Here is a 22,473-nt window from a genome sequence, read left to right as displayed (position 1 = left end):
TTGTCTATTGTCAGTTTGGCTGATTGCGCCTCGAACACTTATGGCTATGGTAGCGAGGTGAGATCAACAATGATCTGCTCGTACACAGCGGGCAAAGATTCATGCCAGGGTGATTCTGGAGGTCCATTAGTTTCCGGTGGAGTATTGGTAGGCGTTGTATCCTGGGGTTACGGCTGCGCTTATCCCAACTATCCCGGCGTATACTCTGATGTGTCTGCTTTACGCTCTTGGGTTGTGGACGCAGCTGGATCTGTTTAAAAAGCATAAAGTAGTTTCAAGTGAATAAAATTCAAACCGTTTCTTGCAAATATCTTTGGAATATATTTTAATTGTGTAGAGGAAGCTGCAGCATAAAAAACCTTGTAGCAGGTCTAAGGTCTTATCCACGATTTTATGCACTACGAAAATTCCAACTATATGTATGTATTTAGTGGATTTGCCAGGTCAGAAGTCACACTAATAAGACACACTGATGTAATACCTTTATTATCACACAACACTGCTAATTAATGGGACTTTGTAAGCCATATTGGCATGGCTTATACAGAGGTATTATCGAGATGATGCTTCTTATGCAACGGACATGCAAATTTCGATAGCCCGAAAAGTAACGAAGTATTTCATTTTATACGGGGATTCAATAAGTTCGCAGATGTTTGCAATAGGGCCACTGTTGCATGTGTTGTGTAACAAGTGGTAACGTCCTGTTGCAACCACGCATTTTCAAATTCCATTTCATCTAATTCATATTATAAAAAGTGTGTTTCAAGTCACGATAAGTCTACTTACCGTATGAGCGTTAACGGCATCATTTTCGAAGAAGCACGGTCCGTTATCTCTGTCAGCCCAAAAACCTTACCAAACAGTGACTCGTTTTGGGTGCATAGTTTTTTTCTTGCAGAGCCCTCAGAATCAGGAAAAAGTTCAGACTATATACCTCCTACATTAGATTTTAGGAAAAACTTTCAGATGAAGTTTCCTGCTAGGCGCGGCTGGAGTACAGACATCTACATATATAGGCGGATTCAAAATATTCTGCTTTTGGGTGCAGTGGTATTCCCAGAAAGGCGGGATATCTCCCTTCCGTTCCAACTACCTGACTTTTCTGCCATTTTTCAAGGGGAAGTGTTGCTTATTTCCATCGACGCTGATCAAGTTTTGGTACCGTAGAGTGGATGCAAGAACGAGCGCTGAATTTCATGCGTGCCTTATATTTTCAATATCATTTCTGCTTATGCAAGCGCAATTTTAAGAAATGAATATTTTTTTAAAGAAGAAAGAGTTTGGAATTCGTCTAATAAATTTAAAACGAAGGCTGCGTTTCGTTATACATTCCGGATAATCCGATTTCACAGCCGGAATAAACAGAATGCGTTTGAAATATACATCAACATATCATCAGGAATGTTCTAAAGAATAAATAAACAAAAAAGTTTATTCCAAACGTTCGGAATGAATAAAGAAATGCAGCCGAAATGAATTTGGTAATTTTGGCAGGGCGAAAAAATTACATAAATAATGAATATCCATAACTTTTCTTAAAATAACCACCTGCAAAGCGACTGAATAGTCAAACCTTGTCCACGCGAGTCAGAGCTGAAAAACAGTTAAAAATTGGTATGCTCACATGGATCAACTTTGCTCTCGTCTCCGATCAGCTTCCACTCTGCGGGGTCTTCGCGATTTAGTATGAAATTCTATACACCCAGTTTTAAAGCTTATCTCTCGCATTCACCATTATTACACTTGGCTCGCCTTTCAGCGCCCACTCTTATTATCTTCTCCAGCATACAAATAAAGAAGTCGCACGACAGAGTATCGTCCTGTCTGATACTCCATTTGGTATCGAACGGCTCAGCTAAACACAATTTCACACGACAGTATAGACTTCTTTCACCTTAAGTCACCAGTTTATTGATGTTCACAAAATACGCTCCTTAAGACTTCATAGACCACGTTTAAGCGGTCGATCCCATGGGAAGTAGTTGTCACAGATTTCGGAGTCGCACTTCTTATGGATTGGGCAGAACTTAGGGCGTCAAATCCAGCAGCTTTGATGTTTTTCGTACGCGACTATTGCTCGGCTTCATCTTCTACTCTCGTTTTAGGAAATTACTATTTAACAGGGAGGAAAGGAGTTGTCATGCGAGGCAGTTTTAACTTTTTGATTGGAATTTTTTTTCGTGGCAATGCCCAAACCTAGCGCAACTAAAGAAAGCGAGCCGTTTTTTCCAAGACAGATTCTGCAGACCTCATTGGATCCTTCATCGGAATAAGTCGGAGTGAACCCACTAGAGCTCCCTCTCTTTCTTTCGTGCACAAGGGTGCATTCGGGTTTGTTACCGCATTTCGCACATGAATTTTGTGTAGCCGGAAGCCCCACTGTACCTCATTGCACGAACAGAACACCGCCAGTGTGTAAAGTCAACGCACAAAATCTCCGGCATCACTTTAATCGATGCAGACTTTTCGTTTGTTGTTTACTACCACAAGGGGATTGTCCGTGCAAAATTCTATTTTTTTTCTAGTTATTCGGGAGTGATACTATACATTCAACAGATATGTACATAGGAACAAAGTGTCCTAGACCACCTGTCCACCCCTTCTAAAATGGAGAAAAATATTTTTATTGGAAAACGCACAAATATGAACTACCAAGTCGGGGAAGATCTAACTTTTTTTTTGTATTACCGACTTCCGGTTTCGACCGGAAGTAGGGTAGACAGTTCAGAAGTCCATTATATTAACCGGAAGTCTGTTCCAGAAAAACGTTTCCGAGAAAAGTTTAGTATATTTGTCCGTAGAATTCGAATCTGTGGTAAAAGCATGTATGTCAGATTACAAAAACTGGACTTCCGGTCAGTTTAACCCACTTCCGGTCGAATCCTAGAGCATGCCCGCCTTGGTAGTTCATATTTTTTACATTTTCCAATAAAAAACATTTTCCTCCGTGTTAGAAGGGGTGGACAGGTAGTCTAGCACACACCCTGTATACATATGTATGTACATTTTAATTTAATTTTTCCCAATTGATTTTACTTAAAATATTTCCTTTGTACTTGTAGAATGAAACTAATAGACTAATTTATTCGATATTCTTATAAATGTACTTACGTAATTATACCTTGTGCTCAGTCTCCCGTAGTTAAACTTCTCACTTCACCAGCTTTACGTAGCAACGCTTAGGGCTATAAAATAAAATTTACCACTTTTAATTTTTATATAAAATTTAAGTATATAGTTTTATGAATTTCTTTTATTTATTTTTTACTCTTATTTTATTGATTTTAAAATTTCCCAGTGTGTCGTCACGGCGTTTTCACGAGATACATATATATCTTGTCGTTTAACACCTCTTTAGTTCTTAATATAACACTCTTTTCCTTTCCCGCCCACTTCCTATCGCGTTAGCGGCACGCCTACTCATCTCACGCACCCATCCTCCACCTGCCCACAATTCCCACGGAAATGATTTGAAGATATTTACAAAATGAATTTATACTTTTGGTACATAACTTCAATTGACACAAATTGCACCATATTTCTGTTTTTTTTTTCTCTCTCTTTTTCTTCACTCCGCCCCATTGCAGAGATAGCAACATTAACGCACAAATTTACTTCGGTAACATTGTACAAAAACAAAACGGTACGTTATGCGGCGCGTATGCATGCGATCATCGCCTGTCAAATGGAATTCCAACTCTATCCGATGGATATACAGGTGTGCCCCATTTACATTGAAAGTTGTAAGTTGAAATGTCAATGCAAAACCTTAGAGTGCCATTGTTGCTAATTCTTTCCCACTTCCAAACAAAAAAGTCTCTTCGAATAACAAAAAAGTGAAGTTACGTTGGTCCGATTCTGGCGTCACTTTGAATCCCGAACTCAAATTGCTGCAATACAATCTCGGCCAACCGCTCGAGCTTGAGGAGAGTGATGGTTATATGCCCGAGAAGGTGGGCAATTTTTCGCGGCTAACTGTGTATTTCCGATTTGAACGACAAATCGGTCATCATCTCATACAAACGTTTGCGCCGTCATCGCTTGTTGTGATGTTGTCATGGTTTAGTTTTTGGCTGGGACTCGATGCGATACCTGGTCGTGTGACGTTGTTAGTCACATGTATGCTAACGTTAGTTACTATGTTCACCGGTCTGAGAGCAGATATCCCGCCAGTGGCCTATGTTAAGGTGAGTTGAAGGGAGTGTATTTTTACTATCTTTACTAATTTTGTATTTTCTTTTTTTCAGGCACTTGATCTATGGATGGCCGGCTGCATGGTATCCGTGTTTGCGGCATTAGCGGAATTTGTTGTTGTCAAAGTGCTAGATGTGCAATATCAATATCAAGTTAACAAAGTACCTAAAGTATTGCCCATGGTAAGTAATAAATGTTACCAGATTTGCTGTTTTTCATGGCAGAAATACACTCGGAGGTTTTGCCGAGGGATGACCGCTGTTAAGAAAAAACCTTTTTTTTTCTATATTTTTGCGATGTTGCTTTGACCAGGGTTTGAACCCAGGCATTGTGGAGTGGAAGCGCGCACTGCTTACCACTACATCACAGCGGCCGACTAAACAAAGTAACATAAGAAAATGAATACAACGTAGATTTGCCAACTAGGCAACATATGGTGTGTTCATGTCTCATTGCTGATCAATCGGAAATGCCTCGTTACCACGTAAACCTCGTAAACTTACTTACATTTGTATGGAAAGCGAGTTTATTTACGAGGTATACTCGGATTCGAGGCATTTACGCGTTTATACCCTGATTATAAATCGATTTGAGTGTGTCCTACTGCAATGCCGTATTGTTGCTACTCTAAATCCCAATTAGAGACTGATAAGAAACTAAGGGCCGTTTTCACCATCTCTGGTTAACACTAATCCCCAGTTAAACATTGTTACCGACCCAATGTTAAATGAATGGAGTCAGTACTGTCAGTAACGATGTTTAACTGAGGATAAGTGTTAACCAGGGATAGTGAAAATGGCACTTAAGTCCTCCTTTTGTAGAGAATGTTATGATTTTCGATAATACCTGCAATCGTTTGCTGACCTGTAAGGAAAAAGTTACAGTTTTACTAATTTTTTAATGCTTTTTGTGACCTAAATGTTCGTTGGGAAACTCTTCAGCTGCCCAGCTCTCAGTATAGGCCATTTCAATAATAAATAAGATTAAACATGACAAATAAGCCGCCTTCGATCCGCCTCTTCTGTGCTATGTGTATGTACATATGGGCGATTCCAGAGAAAAGTCTACCGCGTAAAAAAAATTAAAAGTCCTATATCTTACTTATTTATAGGCCAATTTGTCTGCTTTTTATAATATATACTGGTTATGTAAGCAGAAACATTTTTGCCAAAAATGGTCGAGATATTTTTAAAACCCATAAGGCTGATTCACATACAACTTTCTTCGCTTTGCTTGATAGTTCTTTGCTTTGACATATAAGATCGATGTAGGCATATGCATGAGTATGCTCACATAAAAAACGTTTGAAGCAAAGCAAAGCAAAGCGAAGCAAAATCTTGGGCAACTCTCAACTTTTGCCCGCTTTGGCAATCAGCTGTCTCTATGTATCTTTTCTCGTGCGCTTGCATTTGCATTTAATGACAAAAATAGGGTAAATAGGAATTTTTATTGCTATTATTAATGCATATTATTATATTGTTATCTATTTTAGTCCCCTTTCAGACACGTCAAGTCTTGCTTTCAAGTCTGCTCGTTCGTTGGCTAAGGAGGTGAGAAGAGAGGGGAAGAGTACAGATACCTCCGTACCGTCAATTCGTTTCAAGTTTTCTTGTCTCTTTTGATCTTTTCGTTGATTCCCATTTAAATAACCAAGGACTTGAATTCAATTAAAGCTGACGCAAATAGAAAACACAAAAGAGAATGCGAAATAAATTGCTTTCAAGACTTGACGTGTCTGAAAGGGGACATACAGTGAAAATATATGGAGGAAAAGGAGAACGCAAAAGCTGTCAAAGCGTTTATTGTAGCATACCTTCTGCGTTTCACGCTTTGTTGTCAAAGTTTGAACTGTCAAGCAAAGCGAGGAAAGTTGTATGTGAATGGCCCTATATTTATGCTCTGATAAATTTCACATTTGGCATGTTTAGTTGAAACGTAATAAGACATAGATTTGCAAAAAACTCGAGCCGCTGGTGGCGCTGACGTCAAAATAAAAAGTGCGCTCGACATAAAATGCATGTGTTCTTCCCGTTAAAAATTCTATCAAGAACAATATTAACAAAACTTTTTCAATGCAAATTTGAGTAACGTCACGTTAGATAGCTCAGCTGATTAAACATAAAGCAGAAAAGATTTCTACATTTGAAAACTTGGAAAATTATCCACTTCTCTCTCGCCAGCGCGTATGTTTACTAATATCCTTAAATCGCTACTACCAACAGTTGTAAGTTTTTTTCCTGAATAAGGGGTCATTTAATTGCTACGCAAATCTAGATAAACCTTTTTAAAATTTTGACTCTTTCAATATGTTTTTTAAACATTTGGTCGTACGAGTGTCGCGTATCGCCAGTGTAGAAATACCCATATATTAGTAAAACGCTATTTTTTAACCGACTTCACAAAAAGGAGACGGTTATCAATTTGTCGGAATATTTTTTTTGTAACATAACTGCATAACTTTGGACCACGTTAACCGATTTCTATAATCCTTTTTTTTTTAAGGAAAGGTGTTACCTCACAGGTGGTCCCATACTAATTTGGTTAAAATCCGATCATTGTATCATGAAGAATTTTTATAAGAATTGCAGTCGTTTTTTTTTTGCATAAAAATTACTTGTTTGTTCCATCTTTTCAGCGTATTAGCAACATGGAAAAGGGTCAATGTCCAACGGTGGCTAGCTGGGAGGGCGGTGCAGTGCGTTCACGTAAATCAACACAAACACCAACAACGCCGGGACAGGTGAATGACACAAAGATTTATCTTTAATATTGTATACATATGTACAAATGCAACTAACAAAAAATGTTAACTTAAATTCTTGACAGACATCACTGCAAGGCAACGGTGGCCCACCGAAGCCAGCGCGACGCCAAAGTCTACTGTCGGTGGCCTGGACCGATACCGACACGGGCGTAGAGAAAATAATGTGGCGCGAAATCGACAAGGTGTCACGGGCTGTTTTCCCCATTTTGTTCTTCGTCTTCGTGCTACTCTATTGGCCGATATTGCTGATGAAATCATCCTAGGATTTAAGGAGTTCCAGAATACCAAGTTCTGGACTCCGCTAAAGACAGATATGCCTATATATGTATGCCTGAATGTATGTACATATGTATGTATTGAATGTCTGTGCACAGGCAAATTACAAGAAAGGAAAAATATTGAACGTTTCTTTTTTGATTCCGAACAGTACGAAGTACAGAAAGACATCGTAAGCGCTAAACCAACGTAGCTAGTATTTGTGCTATAAACATGAAAAATTTTGAAAAAAAAAAACCTTAAACAAAAAAATGCCTAGTTTAACTGAAAAATGTATAAAAAAGAGCGCTACTTACATAATTTGTAATTATATAGACAATTGCCTTTACTAGTGCTTCTAAAAGTGGGGTTATTGGAAAATAGATTACCTAGAGTGAAATAAATATTTTGCGTAATTGTAGCCGCGATTTATCTTTTTTACGTATGCTGGTATAAGAAATTGTATTATATTTAAGAATCTAGATAAATATGTAAAATAACAGCGCTTTGAAATTTATTTGAATACATATATGTATGTGTTTTAAGTTTTCATAGATTTTAACAGTAAGTAAATATATGAAATGATTAAAACAACTTAAATTTTCAGGGAAATCCACTCACTTGCTTACTTTCATTGCCAGCATAATTTCGTTACTTTGTTTTCCAGTATAAAATGGCGATGTATGTATGTTTATCATTAGCCTATTTAACAAATGTTTATAATCACAAAGTGCACATTTCACACTTTACATTAAGAATTTTATTGAATTTCGCAAGCCACGCCAAGAGTTCCGCGCTCGCTGTCTTCACTTTGATGCATAAACGATACTAAACAGCATCGTTCAAATGCACTTTCACCAAGATATCATTAATTTCTATTACACAGGCCAACAAAAATGGAAAAATATTTGATGCGACTAATGTTAAAACTGCTTTGTGCTGATTAAGAATCCGCAAGTATAAAGTTTCCATCAGCTCCAGATTTCGAGAAAATCGGGGTCAAAGTATCAAAAACCGCGTTTTTGCAATATTTTTGAAGCCCTAGCAAAGAAACAGGAGGTGACAGAACCTTCCACTTGGGCTTGAATTAAAGCCAGAACTTTCGACTACTATGAAAACACTGTCGCTGCACCATGATCTGATGGTCACTTGTAGTCATTTATTGAACGACAAACGGGCTCCGCCACGAAAAACGAAAAATCGACATGCTGCAACCCTTGCGGAAACATGTGCAGCATTACCACCCTACAAGAATTGCGTGATGGAAAGTAACATATTCTCATTTATCTTACTAACACATTTGCAAATTTTTCGTTTCGTTAAAAAGAGACCATTAAATAAGGCCATAAGTTGGAGGAAGACGGAAGATCACATGTACACAAATGTTTACATCAGATTTTTCACACTGCCCTTTAGAATTTTATAGAAACTTGTAGGTAGCCAGTGACAGAAATCTCTATCAGTCTTGCCACTCAAATGATTTGTCTAATGATAGTCACTGTTCTTGCAGGGCAGCTATCAGTTATTTTTCAAAGTCAGCTGTATGAAGGAAAACAAAGTGGAAAGGAATTAAAAAACACTCATCAAGTGCTTATTTATAGTAAAATTGTTTGACTTTACATTTTTTTGTTTTTGCAGAAAATGATGGACTCTATTGCAGCGGAGTAAGAGCGCGCTATGGAAATTAATTCCCAAAGCTGTGCGAAGCTGTCGGGCATAGTTGCCTTGGAAGCATCTATGTATGCCAGATTTTGGTTAAATTGTTGAACCACAAGCCATATCTCCTCTTATGCCTGAAGAACTGATTCTCAATCCAGTTAATGCAAAAACAGATTCTTCCAAGCCACTGAAAAGATGGGCTTGTTAGGTTGCGCTTGCTTCCCTTACTTACCCTTGCTAAGTAGAATTCTCCTTTCTGTTTTGCCGTTTCTTGTGCGTATACATAACTTCGGCTACGCCATCCACATCGAAATTTACAAAAAAAAGTGCATGGTTCAAACCGAATTTTTTAATAAACTAGAGCTCGGAAATTTTGTCTTAAATTAATCCTTTGACTACACGTGTATGTAAGTTTTTAGATTCGGGTGATGCGTTTGGATACAACAACCCAAAATCATTGTACAAATAACTAAACCGTACCGAAGTTTCTCGATAAGGGGCAACACACATTCGTTTTTGTTCATTCATATAAAGTAGTGGATAAAAATTTACGTATATGCGAAAGGCAAATTTATCTGTTTAAAAGAACACCACTAATATTTTCTGCAAACACACATCGATTTACATCTTTTTTCTTAATTTTTATGTCGCTTCCGGATGGTATTTTCAGGGATAGAAGACGCGAGTGCTTTCTTTAATTTAAACCTAAGTGGAAGATTGTATCAGCTCTCAAATATTGCAAACGCGATTTTTTGACATTTTTACCTCGTTTTTCTCAACATCTGGAGCTGGCGAAAACTTTATACTTACAATCTTTACACTTTATCAAAACCAGTTTTTACATTTTCCGCACCATTGCCCTGTGCTATTTTTCCACAAAAATATCTTATTTGCTTTGAGTTTGCTTGAGAAATTATATTTTTTCTCTTTGCTCTAAGGAAGTAGCACATTTTTCGCGAACGTGAAAACGGAACTGACAGAAAGCGGTTTGTTGGCGCCTAAATTCCGGTTAAACATAGGGTGACAATGGTATTTTAATTTTTGTATGTGGTATTAACATTTCGAATGCAATGGTCAAAATTCATATAAAAAATATCGTATAATCTTTTTCAGCTATACTTTGCGATTTATAGCTGCAGAAACGAAATACTGCATATCCAAACTTATGCATTTTGCTTAATCTCCTTTACTAGACATTCGTGCCACCCTATACTAGACTAGTTTCGGTCGCCATCTTGACCATCATTGTCCTGTCAATTACCGTTTCCCGCGAATACATAAACGTTAGCTGCTGTAAAATTCATTTTCAAATGTTTTCCATCAATTGTTTAAAATTCGGTTTAAAACGCATGTATGTACATAACTACATATCGTCGCCTGGGTAAAAGATTGTCGTAAGCGTCATACGTACGTGCGTAACATACGACAATTTTTTACCAAGGCGACGATATGTACAGGTTTTTTTTTGTATTAAAAATAAAAGTAACTTGATATTTGCAAATATACGTGCACATATATATGGAAGTGTTTGAAAAAATACGGTGTTTACATGAGGCCATAAGCAACATTCGCCTAGCGTTGGAACAAAAACTCTGTATTTCCCAGGTTCCAGGTAGGATGCTTTCTGTGTATACATATGCATATCTATGTATGTGCATCTGTAAATAGATCTATATTCAATATCAGTATTAAATAATAGTAGTCTAAACAAATACGTATGTACTCGTACTTTTCAATGGTCCTCTGCAATAACAACACATTTCAAAATTCAAAAAATTAGATCCCTTACTACTGTTAAATAGCTCATGTCTCTAATCCATGTGTAATCCTTGCTAAAATAAGTAGTCAAGATGACTACAGTAAATAGGGATTGGACAATAGACAGTAAATAGGAAGAAACAAGAGCCAAGAGTTAAAAAAGAAAAATTTTAGCTTTGAGTACACATTTAACCTTTCAAAAAACCATGCAACAAGTGCCAGCGACGCGGATTCGGCCGAGGATCATAAGATTAAAAAAAAAGAACCTTTCCCCAAATTCATTTAGATATACCATCGGGAAAAATATGTTTATGCATTAAAAATTGCGAATGTATTCCCAATAAAAAAAATTATAACGTCATTTTCTTACACTATTAAAGTCATTGCCCCGTGTGCATAAAAACTAAGCAATTACTTTTTCTCAAAATTTTATACCTTTCACTTTAATTTATTTGAAAAAGTGAAACTTGAAAGAAATTGATTGTTTTTTTTTTTAATCTTCACTCAGTATTACTTTCGCTATCAGTTTCCGCGTCGTCTTCAAATTCAGCCACTGTTCCATCATTGCTCTTCGATTTGATTAGGAACATTTCATCATCATCTTCATTATTGCTACTATTATTTTGCGCTTCTGTAGAGATTGTATGAGTTGCTCCTAAAGTTTCACGCTGTTTACTTCGCTCTTTTGCCGCATTCAATAGTACGCGCATGGTATATTTATTGAAATCGCAGCTAAAACGAAAGAAAAATTAGATAACATGCCAAAGATTATAGTATGCGAATATAATTTGAGAAGGAATTTTAAAAACTCAAAAACACTTGGCATTCGTAATTCGGTCCTTGAAATATTTTAAGCACGTTCCTTGAATTATATAGCAAATTCTGCGTACTTACATGCGATTAAGCAATTCGTATTTTTGTGATAGGCTTTCCTGTAGCGGTAACAATCCATGATGCTGCAACAAATCACTCTTGTTGCCATATGTAGTTAATAAACTGCAACACCAATTTAAGTAGAATTCCAGATGTGTAGAGGTCTGTAAGCCACGGGCAACTACTAGAAGCAAAGGCTGCGCAAATGTTTCAGGCAGTGTCGAACAAATAAGTTTTACTGCAAAAGGTTAAGAGATATATGTATGTGTTTTCTAGTAAACAGTCCCGAAAGAACTTCACTACTTCATTAGCACTTACTATCTTTGTGTGGAATTTTCTCCAACACCATATATATGAGATGAGGCTCATTTAATTTTAGAGACATAACCAGTGCTTTCGTAAAATCATTTTTATCTAACGACTCCCGTATTGCCTTAGGTGTCACCTCCAAGGATAAGTGGAAAGGATCGAAAACAACACCTACAATTAGGTACAATATACAGTTTAAAGTCTTTTTTATTTTATCAATATCATAAATACCTTTATCTAAAGAGAACAGGCACAATCCCTCAGTGCAGGCTACGGCATACGCTTGCCCCGTTGGCATGAAGCGCACTGAGAAAACTTTGATTTTCGGTTTGAGGCTCCTACTTGCCATGTCACCCTTTTGCACACCAGGTAGACCAATTGCCACGTTGCCGCCCTCCAGTTCCTCACGCGTCTCAACGAGCGCCATATTACCGAATTCCGTAAGATTGCGACGATTTATGTACTCCTGAAATAATAATTGAGATTAATCATTGCCACCACTACTCCTCCTTTTAATTTTTGCCACTCACGTCCAAACCATCCAAGCTATGGTTTTGTGTTATCTCGAACTTCTTCAATAACAACGCTTCGCGCGCATGATAAATACATATGTAATGTGAATTACCACCGGCTATAATGCATTCACCGTCAACAGAATATTCAATGGAAGTGAAGTATCTACAATTTTCGAAAAAGTTTGAATGGCTTGCTGTTCAAAGCTTTGGTTTCGATAGTTAACATACTTGCCCTCCAAGTTCTTTTTGCCTGTTATCACATCGCTTCCGTAGCGGCCACCTGCTAAATCGTTGCGCCCCTCTATGCAACCTATTTGTGTCGCTGTTTTCACATCGAAAATCGTTATATGACCATTGAGTGTGGCGACTGCAATCTAAGTGAGATAGTTATGTAAAGTTTAAACAATTGCTGAGATCATTATTACACAATATTTACTTACGTGCTCACCACTAGGACTAAATGTTACACATGTCGCATCTGCAAACACATCAATTGTTTCATGCTCGCTATTATTTTCAAGACAATTCCATATTTTAACCGTTTTATCCCAAGAACCTGACACAAGTGTGGTCATCGTAGATATGGGTGAAAAGGCTACCGAGCAGACAGGGCCTTCGTGACCGCTTATCACTTCAAGTAATTTACCCAATTTCACTGACCACAGGTACATTTCGAAAACATCCTGACAACCGGCAACAACAAACTCACTTGAATGATCAATGGCTACACATGAGAATTGCACGCGTTCGGGCGAACTGAATGTACGGAAATTGCGGTATCTAAAGAGAAGAGAAGATAACAATAATTACTACACCTTTGTTTGTGTGATTCTTGTCCATGCACTTTACCTATTGATATCAAATGCGCGCACTGTGCCATCCAGTGAACAGCTCACTAGGAAATTTTTATTGCGACTAAATTGTATGCCTGTAACTCCACTACTATGTTCACTGAATGTAACAAAACAGAAGCCACTTTGTGTGTTCCACAGCTTTACTTTAGAGTCCTCGCCACCTGTAGCTATATATTGACCATCTGGTGAATAGCTGATACAAGTCATTTCACTACTGTGACCTTGTTGTTTCATAATATACTGTTCGCCTGGATAATATTTGCAAGTTTTAGTTTTATTTTATTAAAATACAATTATATTCATTCAAAGACCTACTTTGCCATTCCCACACAAGTAACTGTCCTAATTCGCGTGAGGCTAGTGCTACCCAATCACCGGTGCCATTGAATAGCGCAACCGATATAGCATAGTCGGAAATACTCAGCGAATGTATCATATTGACATCAGGTAGCTCGTAAAGGTAGAATGTACCGATACTGAAGGCTACCACTAATATTTTGGTACGATTATTATAATGCGCCGCTGTTACTACGGCATTATAGTTACTTTTCCGTGGCTCATTGCCCAAGTAATGTCGGCAAAGTTTTTTGTACGAAAAAACATGTGTTTTGCTGACTGCAGGGTCCTTAACTTCGTTTTCATCTTCTGGTTCAGCTTCCGCTTCATTGTCGTCGCGCGCTTTTTCTTTATCTTCCACGTCATCCTCGGATTCCTCGTCCTGAGTTTTGACAACCTTTTTCTTTTTCTTGTTCGTCATATATTTTAGAGCTTCGCGTTGCTCTGCTGTAAAGTCTTCCATATCTGAAGGATTGCAACTGCATTCCCACAGACAAAGCTGCCCACTGCGACTCAGTGAATTCGCATGCATACTGTTGCGCTCAAAGAAACTTGCAATAATAGCGTCGGTATGTCCAGACAATACGTAGGTACGAAAATTTGTGAATAAACGTAACCCAACAATTTTGGTTGTGCCATCACGACTGCCAACGGCTAGAAAGCGCGAATCGGTCGACCAATCTAGCCAGGTGACGTCATCGAATCCACCAAGAAAGCGACGCTTCAGGACGAATGGACTGTATTCCCCGGTTAACTCACCAGGTGAAGCGAAAATCAGCACAAGATTGTCTATAGCGACTGCGAAATGTGTACCATCAGGGCTAAAAACTACACATTGTGGTTTTGAACGGAACTTGTGGCGATGAATTACAGCACATGATACCATACTAATAAGCTGTGCTTGACCCACTTCATTCACTGCAATCAGCAAACTACCATCCGGGGACAACGCTATGTTCACATAATTGTAACGCGACTCAAGTGATAGTGTGCGCGACTTGTGGCTATAGTGGGTGATAAAAATATTTGGATTTTCGTAGTTCTGAGGGCATTGATGGCAACTTTACTTACTTTCTCAAATCATATATTGAAATCCTATTGCCGACCGGGCTGATAATGCTATTACCATCTGGAGTAAATTGTAAGTTTCCATTGCGATATATTGCGCCGAGCAAATTAGAAAACTTCATAGAAGCGTTAGTTAAATCACCATTGTTACTGTAATATTAATTTATATTACCTTATATGAGAACTTCATGCCAAAGTGCGATAGTTAGTTAAGGCAAATAAAGTCTATAATACACGAGGAACAAGCTCCGAAAACAGCATTTGCAAATATAAACAAACCACACGTGTTTTCATACCGAGGTGGCTTTTGTAACAGGTATGCTATGGGAATGAAACACAAGACCAAAACCTAGACAGTGTTGGTATTCGCTCGAAAAAATTAAAGCAATTTTTAACGTTTTTTAATTAAAAAGTTATATACCGTTATTTTTAAAGAAAAAAATATTTCTGCATGAATGTGTGACAAAAATTGGTATTAGTTAAGAATCCGAACTTAGCAAAAACTGAAAAAAAATATGTATAGACGGAGATAGAGGTTTTTGAGACAAGTATAACGATAAAATTTTTTCTGGGTGACAACTACGGTAGTTAGGAAAGGTCAAAGCTCAAATGTAGCGCTTTTTTGAATCCAAATTTGTATCTCGAAAACCATCGCACGGGTTCTTAAAATTTTTTGCCATTCACAAGAAAATATGAGACGCTTAGAAATGACAAAAGAAGAGGAGTTACCGCCCCTCGTCTCCGGCAACACAGAAAAGATAAGGGATCTAATCCCTAAGCGCGACCGAAGGCCACCAACGCAGAAAGGTGTCCGCTTCTCTTCTCGGCAACACAGAAAGGAGAATTCTACTCATCTATCTAATGAGATTTGAACATGGACATTCTTGGCCGCGACCAATTGTAGTAAACATCTCAGCTACAGCCAGACTTGTAAATGTGCTTTCAAATGTTCAGTTTGAATTGTGTGCAAGCAGCAAGTCGATTGTTCGAATCTGCATTTGATTTCACCTACTTTAAAATGCATTTGGCTTAAAGCAATGCAAAATCAGTATGTTTCTTTTACAGATGACAGTTAGATGATTTTACAACTAATATTGAACTATTTACAAAGATATGTATCAAAAGTGCAAGCATTTGGTTTATCTCAATGAGGCTGCTAGGTGATTATACATACATATGTACATAAATTTGAAGTTAGTTGCTGCTTGAGTAGAAATAAACAAATTTTTCTGAGGTAATTGGTTGAGCTACGCCGTACTGGGCGCCTACCCGGAAAAAAGTTTTGCGCAAAAATACTGTGGAAAGTGTAACTGGTATTGGTCCTACCGGGCATATTTTTCTGAAATACTCCGATTAGAGAGGACTGAACACAACCTGTTGTATATAATTGAAGCAACTCTAATTTTGTACTAAATGAAGTATATAGTACTAAAACAAATGAATTACCACACTGTTAAGCGAATTAGTTCTATATCAGCAATTAATGAAGCAACACATATTATTATTGTACTCCGCTGGTGTCTATTATTACTCTGCTCATCTGTTGCTGCGCAAATATCAAATTATATGAAACGAAAACATGATTCGTGTGCTATATAATTATAAGACTTTTAAATGTAATTAATAAGGCAATTTAAAAAAAAAAATCTCAATCTTTTTTATATGAAAAAATGCGTAGGAAAGCCAGCAAAAATTTTTCAAAAATTAACGCAATAAGAAAATACACGCAAATGTTGTTTTTGCTCTAATGCTACTACCTGTTTGATATGCCTGCTTTTAGGAGCGTTCCTTATCTCCCAGAAATAGTCAGAAAAAGTCCGAAGTAGTCAGATTTAGTCCGAGTCCTTAACTCGGAAATGACAGCTGGGGTGTTCACAGTTCGTTCCAAATAGTGTCTCAAAATGTAGACGTCTACATTTTAAGACGTTTTCTAACCGTAAAATCTGTGGTGTTGTTGTTTCCCATACAAAATTGGAAAACGACGCCGTCTACATTTTGTCACACTCAAAGGTATGTTTTTTACGCGTCTACATTTTGCAACCTCGCAGCAGGGTTGCATTATGGCAATACTAATCACATTTTTTTTATTTATTGGGCACGTTTTCTGTATTTGCATTTAATTTGAGCGCAATTTCTGATGAAAAGAAACAAATCAAGGAAAAGAAATAACAAATATTACGAATTGCTAATTAAGTTAAATAATTACAATTTTTCAGAAACAAAATCGAAAGGCGACATATAAACAATGCACGCAAACAAGAAATGTCTGGCAACACCAGCAAAGTTTTGAGACGATTTTGCGACGACTGCTAGAAAGGGGTGCTCACAGTTTGATGCTAAAAATGTCTCAAAATGTAGACGTCTACATTTTCAGACAGAATTTGGAACGAACTGTGAACACCCCAAGCAAAAATGAGAGAACACTCAGTGAGAGTGAGAGTCCGAAGCAGTGATGAAATTGATGGTACAATTGTACTGTTTTGGTACATTTTGGAAGCCAAAAGTACATTGGTACTACATCGACATTTTTGATACATTTTTGTCAAGATACGGTACTGCACCACAATTATGTCGAAATACCACACTCTATTTACTTGGAGATTTGAATTTTTGTGCATACAAATATTGTAATCTTTTTCAACCTTATTTAAGTAAATACGTGGTGTTTATTAAAAACGAAACTCTTTTTTAAATCAAAAAAAGTTGCTGTCATAATAGGTCTATAAAATAATAAAATTTTCCACTAAGTACTAGCGGCGAGAGAATAAAAGAATCATAGCGAGTAAAATTTAGGGGAAGACTAAATTATCAGAACAAGTTATTGAACGCAAAACTTACGCCATTCTGACTTTCTGATAGTTAAATTTGGTAGGAGTATTTTTGTATTTTCCACACAAAATTATCCAGCAGCAAAAATTCTGAGCAGTTTGCAAAATTTGCAATAACTTGCAATCTTTGAAACAGCTGAACACTTTCACAGTAGCTGGTCCATTTGGTAATTTATTATCCGCTTGGTGCATTGTCCCCGATTTGGAATTTTTTTACTATTGAATACTTTTGTATAGGAAAAATGTTTTTAAGATATAATTGAATTATCTCGGAATGAATAAGTTTTTTTTCTAACAAAATTTGTGATGCCACATCATGACGCATTCAAAAATAAAAGAATCTCCTCCAAGTGCCCATCCTTGTTTCACAAAAATTAAGTAGATATAGCTACAAATATGCCTTTAAAATTATCCCATTTTCGTTTTAACGATCAACTGACAAATTCGGTCGGAAAATTTCAGTATTATTTATTTTGGTATATTTCTGAGAAAAATATGGTACAATTGAAAAATTTTCTTCGTTTCTTTTGTTTATTCACGAACACATGTTTGGGATCAGCAGACATTTTTACTTGTAAGTTTTCGCAGGTAAAATTTTTTCCAGCAGAAATTGGCAGATCTCAGTATCAGTTTGCCCTCTCGATTTCCTCCACTTCACAAGATTTTAGGTACGAGAACATTGCTATTAACTTGTTTATTTCTATAGGAGGAAATATTTTGCAAAATATTTTTGTGAAGCTTCCATTCCGCTAAATGTAACGGCTTTTTTTGAAAATTTTTGTATTACTAAAACTTAATAATTATGACTTGTATACTTTTGTTGATTAACTTGGCGTTTTGGTTGTATTTTCAAACAATTCATTCGCACTTATGTTTTCTACCTTCGACACGCCATGTTTTATATCATGATTTTTATACAGAAAATCTAAAAACATATGTATATATAACTATGTCTGTATAGTGTTTTAAATGTTGGTACTTTTTCGGCTTATTTAGTACACTTTTTTTTAGTCATTTGGTACAAAATTAAAAAACTCATTTATCATCCCTGGTCCGAAGTAGTCAGATTTAGTCAGAAGAATTTTTTCTGGCAAAATCTTGAAAAGTGTCAAACTCAACTGAATTTAAATTAACGGAAATTATAGAATACGCAGAAAGTGAGAATATTCTAAAAAGTGAATTGAAATTGGAAGGAGGCAAAAAATAATCGATATAGTAAGTGTTTATTGTGCTTGTGCAGAATGTGTTTTGTACATACATTTCCATTCTTATTTGACGTTAGTTTTGTTTTTGCCGTTCTTTGGACTAAAACTTTGTTTTTTTGCGTTCCTTTACTTTTCCTGTTATTATCTTTTAGTGAGCGCATTCTGCTTACGCTCTGGCATTTTGACACTTTTCAGATTTTAGTCCAAAAAGATAAGGAATGAACTTTTCATGTGCATTGGTCAGAAACCGCGCGCAAATTTTAGAATTTGAAACCTATGACATTATACCAAACTCCGCATTTGCTGTCACGTGGTTGTCGTCAGTGATCGGACGTCTCTACCACATTGTGGTAGATCTGCCACTTTCGTGAGCATCTACCACATATTCGCGCTTTTGAGTACCTAGTTTTATTTTTACTCGACATAATTTTCTCAATTTCAAGAGAAAAAGTTATCCAACACTAAAAACTATATAGTAGCAAGAATGATATAATACAAAATTCCACATTCCCGGCGGCGATGAAATTTCTCAAGTAAAACAAAGCCGAATGGGAGGATAAAATAAACTGTAAAATAATAGTAAATTTTCTCAATATTCAATTTTTCGGCAAGTAACGTGGTTTCATTATGTTAAATTTTAAAATATATGATTTATTCAACAATTTTTTTTGAGCTCGAGGCCGTTTTTTAAAGAAAATTTATTGTGGAAAAGCAACAATAATTTGAAAAAATGGTAGAAGTGATAGCTATTTCGGAAATTACCACATTTCCTCATCAGACTTCTTTCAGTAGGATTCGAACCGACGATCCCACTGACTCAGCCAGTTGCCTATGCACCGTGCTAAGTACGCCTTGTAAATTATCGTTTGCTATTTTCCACTATCTTCATTTTTGTTATGCCAACACAATCAAGCGCAGCTATTCCGCTGCAATTCACTTGATCATGTGGTTGTTGGTATTGTTGGTTTTTGCTAATAATTTTATTTTTAGAATGTTTAACTTTTTAGGTGTGCTCGTCCTTAAGTTATTTGTTGTTTGTTATTTTTTGGTCTTTTAACAACTATATTCAACAATTTTTATTGAGCTCGAGGCCGTTTTTTAAAGAAAATTTATTGTGGAAAAGCAACAATAATTTGAAAAATGGTAGAAGTGATAGCTATTTCGGAAATCACCACATTTCCTCATCAGACTTCTTTCAGTAGGATTCGAACCGACGATCCCACTGACTCAGCCAGTTGCCTATGCACCGTGCTAAGCACGCCTTGTAAATTATCGTTTGCTTTTTTCCACTATTTTCATTTTTGTTATGCCAACACAATCAAGCACAGCTATTCCGCTACAATTCACGCCTTGTAAATTATCGTTTGCTTTTTTCCACTATTTACATTTTTGTTATGCCAACAAAATCAAGCGCAGCTATTCCGCTGCAATTCACTTGATCATGTGGTTGTTGGTATTGTTGGTTTTTGCTAATAATTCTATTTTTAGAATGTTTAACTTTTTAGGTGTGCTCGTCCTTAAGTTATTTGTTTTTTGTTATTTTTTTGTTAATTTCTGTGAAAAACCGAAACCGGAACGAAACCGAAACCAAAACCGAAATAAATTTTGAAGAACGAAACCAAAACCGAAACCGAAACACTTGGCAAAACCGAAACCCAAACCGGAACGTTATTTTGAATTGAGGTCAAGATAACGGTTACGGTTTCGGTTTCGGTTTGGAAAAACGAAACGGTTTTAAACGGTTACGGTTTCGGTTTGGGTTTCGGTTTCATTCCTTGATAAAAAGAAAAGCTGGCTTGCAAAAAAATCTATGTTCGAAAAATATCTTGATATAGAAGAAACAACTTTACACTGTCAAGGAAGAAAATTGCCAAAACTCAGCGCAATTTTTAGAAACTTCAATCTTGCACTTTGTTATACTAAAATAAATTGTTTTAAGAGTCCAATTAAAAAGTTTGCAATTTAGGTGAAACCTTACAGAATTTCTTTAATTTTTGTACAAAGTTTGATCCAAAACCTGAGATCTACCAAATTTTTTTGATATCTATCACATTTTTTCCAGATTCTAACACACAAAATTTTTTTTAGTCCGATCACTGGTTGTCTAGCGAGTGACTCTAGGTAGCAGAGACATTCTTGTTCGTAGCACAGTATATACAGTAATAAACCTTTTCGCAGTTTTTAACCAATTGGTCCCCGAGGAGTACTTTTGGGTTGTGTGCAGCGTTTTCGTTTTGCTACTGTGGGGAATTTCGCCTCACGATTAGAAAAAGTTCTTTTCGAGGATAAAATATATATAGTTGGGTTATTTATGAACAAAATGTAGGGTAAATATAATATCAATGCTTAATTAGGAATAATATCAATAGTAAAGTACATAATTATTGCTTGTATTTCTTTAAACTGGAAACTCAAATCGTAATTATAGCACTGAATGGAGTTTTCATAAATGTAAGTTTAAAATCAATAAAATATCCATTGTAAGAATATATTTTTATAAAAACGTGAATTTATCAAAGAAAATTCTAAATTTCCGAATATATTTAAGTCTTTATTCCAAAACAAAAAAAAAAAGGTTTGTATAGTTATGGAGACTCCAAAGCCTGCTAGCGCATCCGCCCAGAGAGCTCATTAAGCGTACCCAAGTTTGAGCGACCATTACCCGGAGCTCCTCAAAAATACTCAGGATCAAAGTATAGAATGTCACCAATATGAATTATACACACATACAAAAAAACAGCTTCTCATAAAAATACAATCGCCGTTCGGAGTCGGCGTAAAACTGTAGGTCCCTCGGCTTTGTGTGACAACATCAAGGCGCACACCACAAATCGGAGGAGAAGCTCGGCCAAACACTAACATATGTGTAAGCGCCAATCTATTATTATATTATTATTACAATAGTAATTGCTATGAATGGCTACCGTATAAACTCAGGACACGCATTTGCTTGGAGAATCCCGAAGGTTAAGGTGGTCATAAGTTCAGCCAGCATATTCAATGGTCTATTACCCGGAGCTGCTCCAACATGATGAGTAGATTTTAGTGAGGCTCACATGCCACTGCCTCTGGCTACACACTGGATATCGGAATATTGCAAAATAAATAGCAATTATCTCTTATAATTATAAGAAAAGTGTTTACAAAATTACCTGTGCCACTCTGACATAGTACGGTTGTTGCTCCCTTTTATACCACTGTAAATATGTATGCAACTCTGAATCGGCAAAATTCATGCTCCTTCTCATTATCAACCCTGATCAGATTTTACCCCCGAGGAGTACTCAAAAAGGTTTATTACTGTATATACTGTGGTTCGTAACGTCGAAGCGAACGGTTCAGTGGTGTTGGCGTATAATCAAGCAGGAATTTTCTATTGCGGTTTATTTGCAAGTGGTGACTTTGTTCTTTTCATTTGTAAAGTTTTTTGTATTTAATTTTGTAATAATTATATAAACTAAAATTGTAACAAAGAGTTTGTGACTAGTGGATTTAGCTATTTGAAACTATAGTGGCTGTAATTTGGATTTTTTAGGTAAGTCTGGAAGCTGTAGTATTTGCAAGCTAGTGGTGCAAAGCGCTTGTGCTAGAGCCTGCCATGTTAGGCAAGATCGGTAAAGTTAAGAAAAAAAGAGAAAGAAAAAATGCACTAAACTCGAACAAGAGAAAGGATAATTCTAATGAATTAATTGAAGAGTTCACTGAATCGGAGGAAGACATGCTTTTGTCCCCTACACCTCCAAGTATGCCCCCCTTTAGTGGTATGCTGGTTAAAAAAGGTACCTATAATCTTCCCCAAGCTGAGGAAGGGTTGACGACTATGACTGGGTTAGAGTGTGACGGTAGTGAAGG

At 36.7% G+C, this 22,473-nt stretch overlaps 2 protein-coding genes across 2 annotated transcripts in view; one reads left to right on the top strand and one right to left on the bottom strand.

The window, feature by feature from the left end:
• LOC118745319 (glycine receptor subunit alpha-2) overlaps positions 1-7,745 on the top strand; it is a 19,240-nt gene extending 11,495 nt beyond the window's left edge. Inside the window, exons 4-9 of the mRNA XM_036478844.1 lie at positions 15-166; positions 3,480-3,746; positions 3,820-4,190; positions 4,251-4,379; positions 6,833-6,937; positions 7,024-7,745. Of these exons, the coding sequence (XP_036334737.1) occupies positions 15-166; positions 3,480-3,746; positions 3,820-4,190; positions 4,251-4,379; positions 6,833-6,937; positions 7,024-7,224 (1,225 nt within the window). The 3' untranslated portion in view covers positions 7,225-7,745. The remainder of the gene's footprint in view (positions 1-14; positions 167-3,479; positions 3,747-3,819; positions 4,191-4,250; positions 4,380-6,832; positions 6,938-7,023) is intronic.
• A 3,372-nt stretch (positions 7,746-11,117) lies between these two features.
• On the bottom strand, positions 11,118-14,929 carry LOC118744985 (periodic tryptophan protein 2 homolog). Its single transcript, XM_036478466.1, has 11 exons — positions 14,761-14,929; positions 14,592-14,704; positions 13,500-14,524; positions 13,180-13,432; positions 12,771-13,110; positions 12,559-12,704; positions 12,346-12,493; positions 12,047-12,281; positions 11,825-11,986; positions 11,528-11,744; positions 11,118-11,365 (listed from the first exon to the last, which is right to left on the bottom strand). The coding sequence occupies exons 1-11, from the start codon at positions 14,776-14,778 to the stop codon at positions 11,134-11,136; spliced, it is 2,889 nt and encodes a 962-aa protein (XP_036334359.1). The 5' UTR covers positions 14,779-14,929; the 3' UTR covers positions 11,118-11,133.
• Between the last annotated feature and the right edge of the window lie 7,544 nt (positions 14,930-22,473).

This window comes from Rhagoletis pomonella, unplaced genomic scaffold, assembly GCF_013731165.1.
Source record: "Rhagoletis pomonella isolate Grant_MI unplaced genomic scaffold, Rhpom_1.0 Rhpom_scaffold_00008, whole genome shotgun sequence".
In the NCBI taxonomy this organism is placed as follows: Eukaryota; Metazoa; Arthropoda; class Insecta; order Diptera; family Tephritidae; genus Rhagoletis; species Rhagoletis pomonella.
The sequence above is the reverse complement of the archived record's forward strand: the minus strand, read 5'-3'. Positions and strand labels throughout refer to the sequence as shown.

Excerpts from the sequence above, each read along its gene's own strand:
- LOC118744985 (XM_036478466.1), bottom strand. Across the intron at positions 12,282-12,345 it reads ATAGCTTGGATGGTTTGGAC|GAGTACATAAATCGTCGCAA; the intron begins GTGAGTGGCAAA and ends TTATTATTTCAG. Across the intron at positions 11,987-12,046 it reads CCTGTTCTCTTTAGATAAAG|GTGTTGTTTTCGATCCTTTC; the intron begins GTATTTATGATA and ends ACCTAATTGTAG.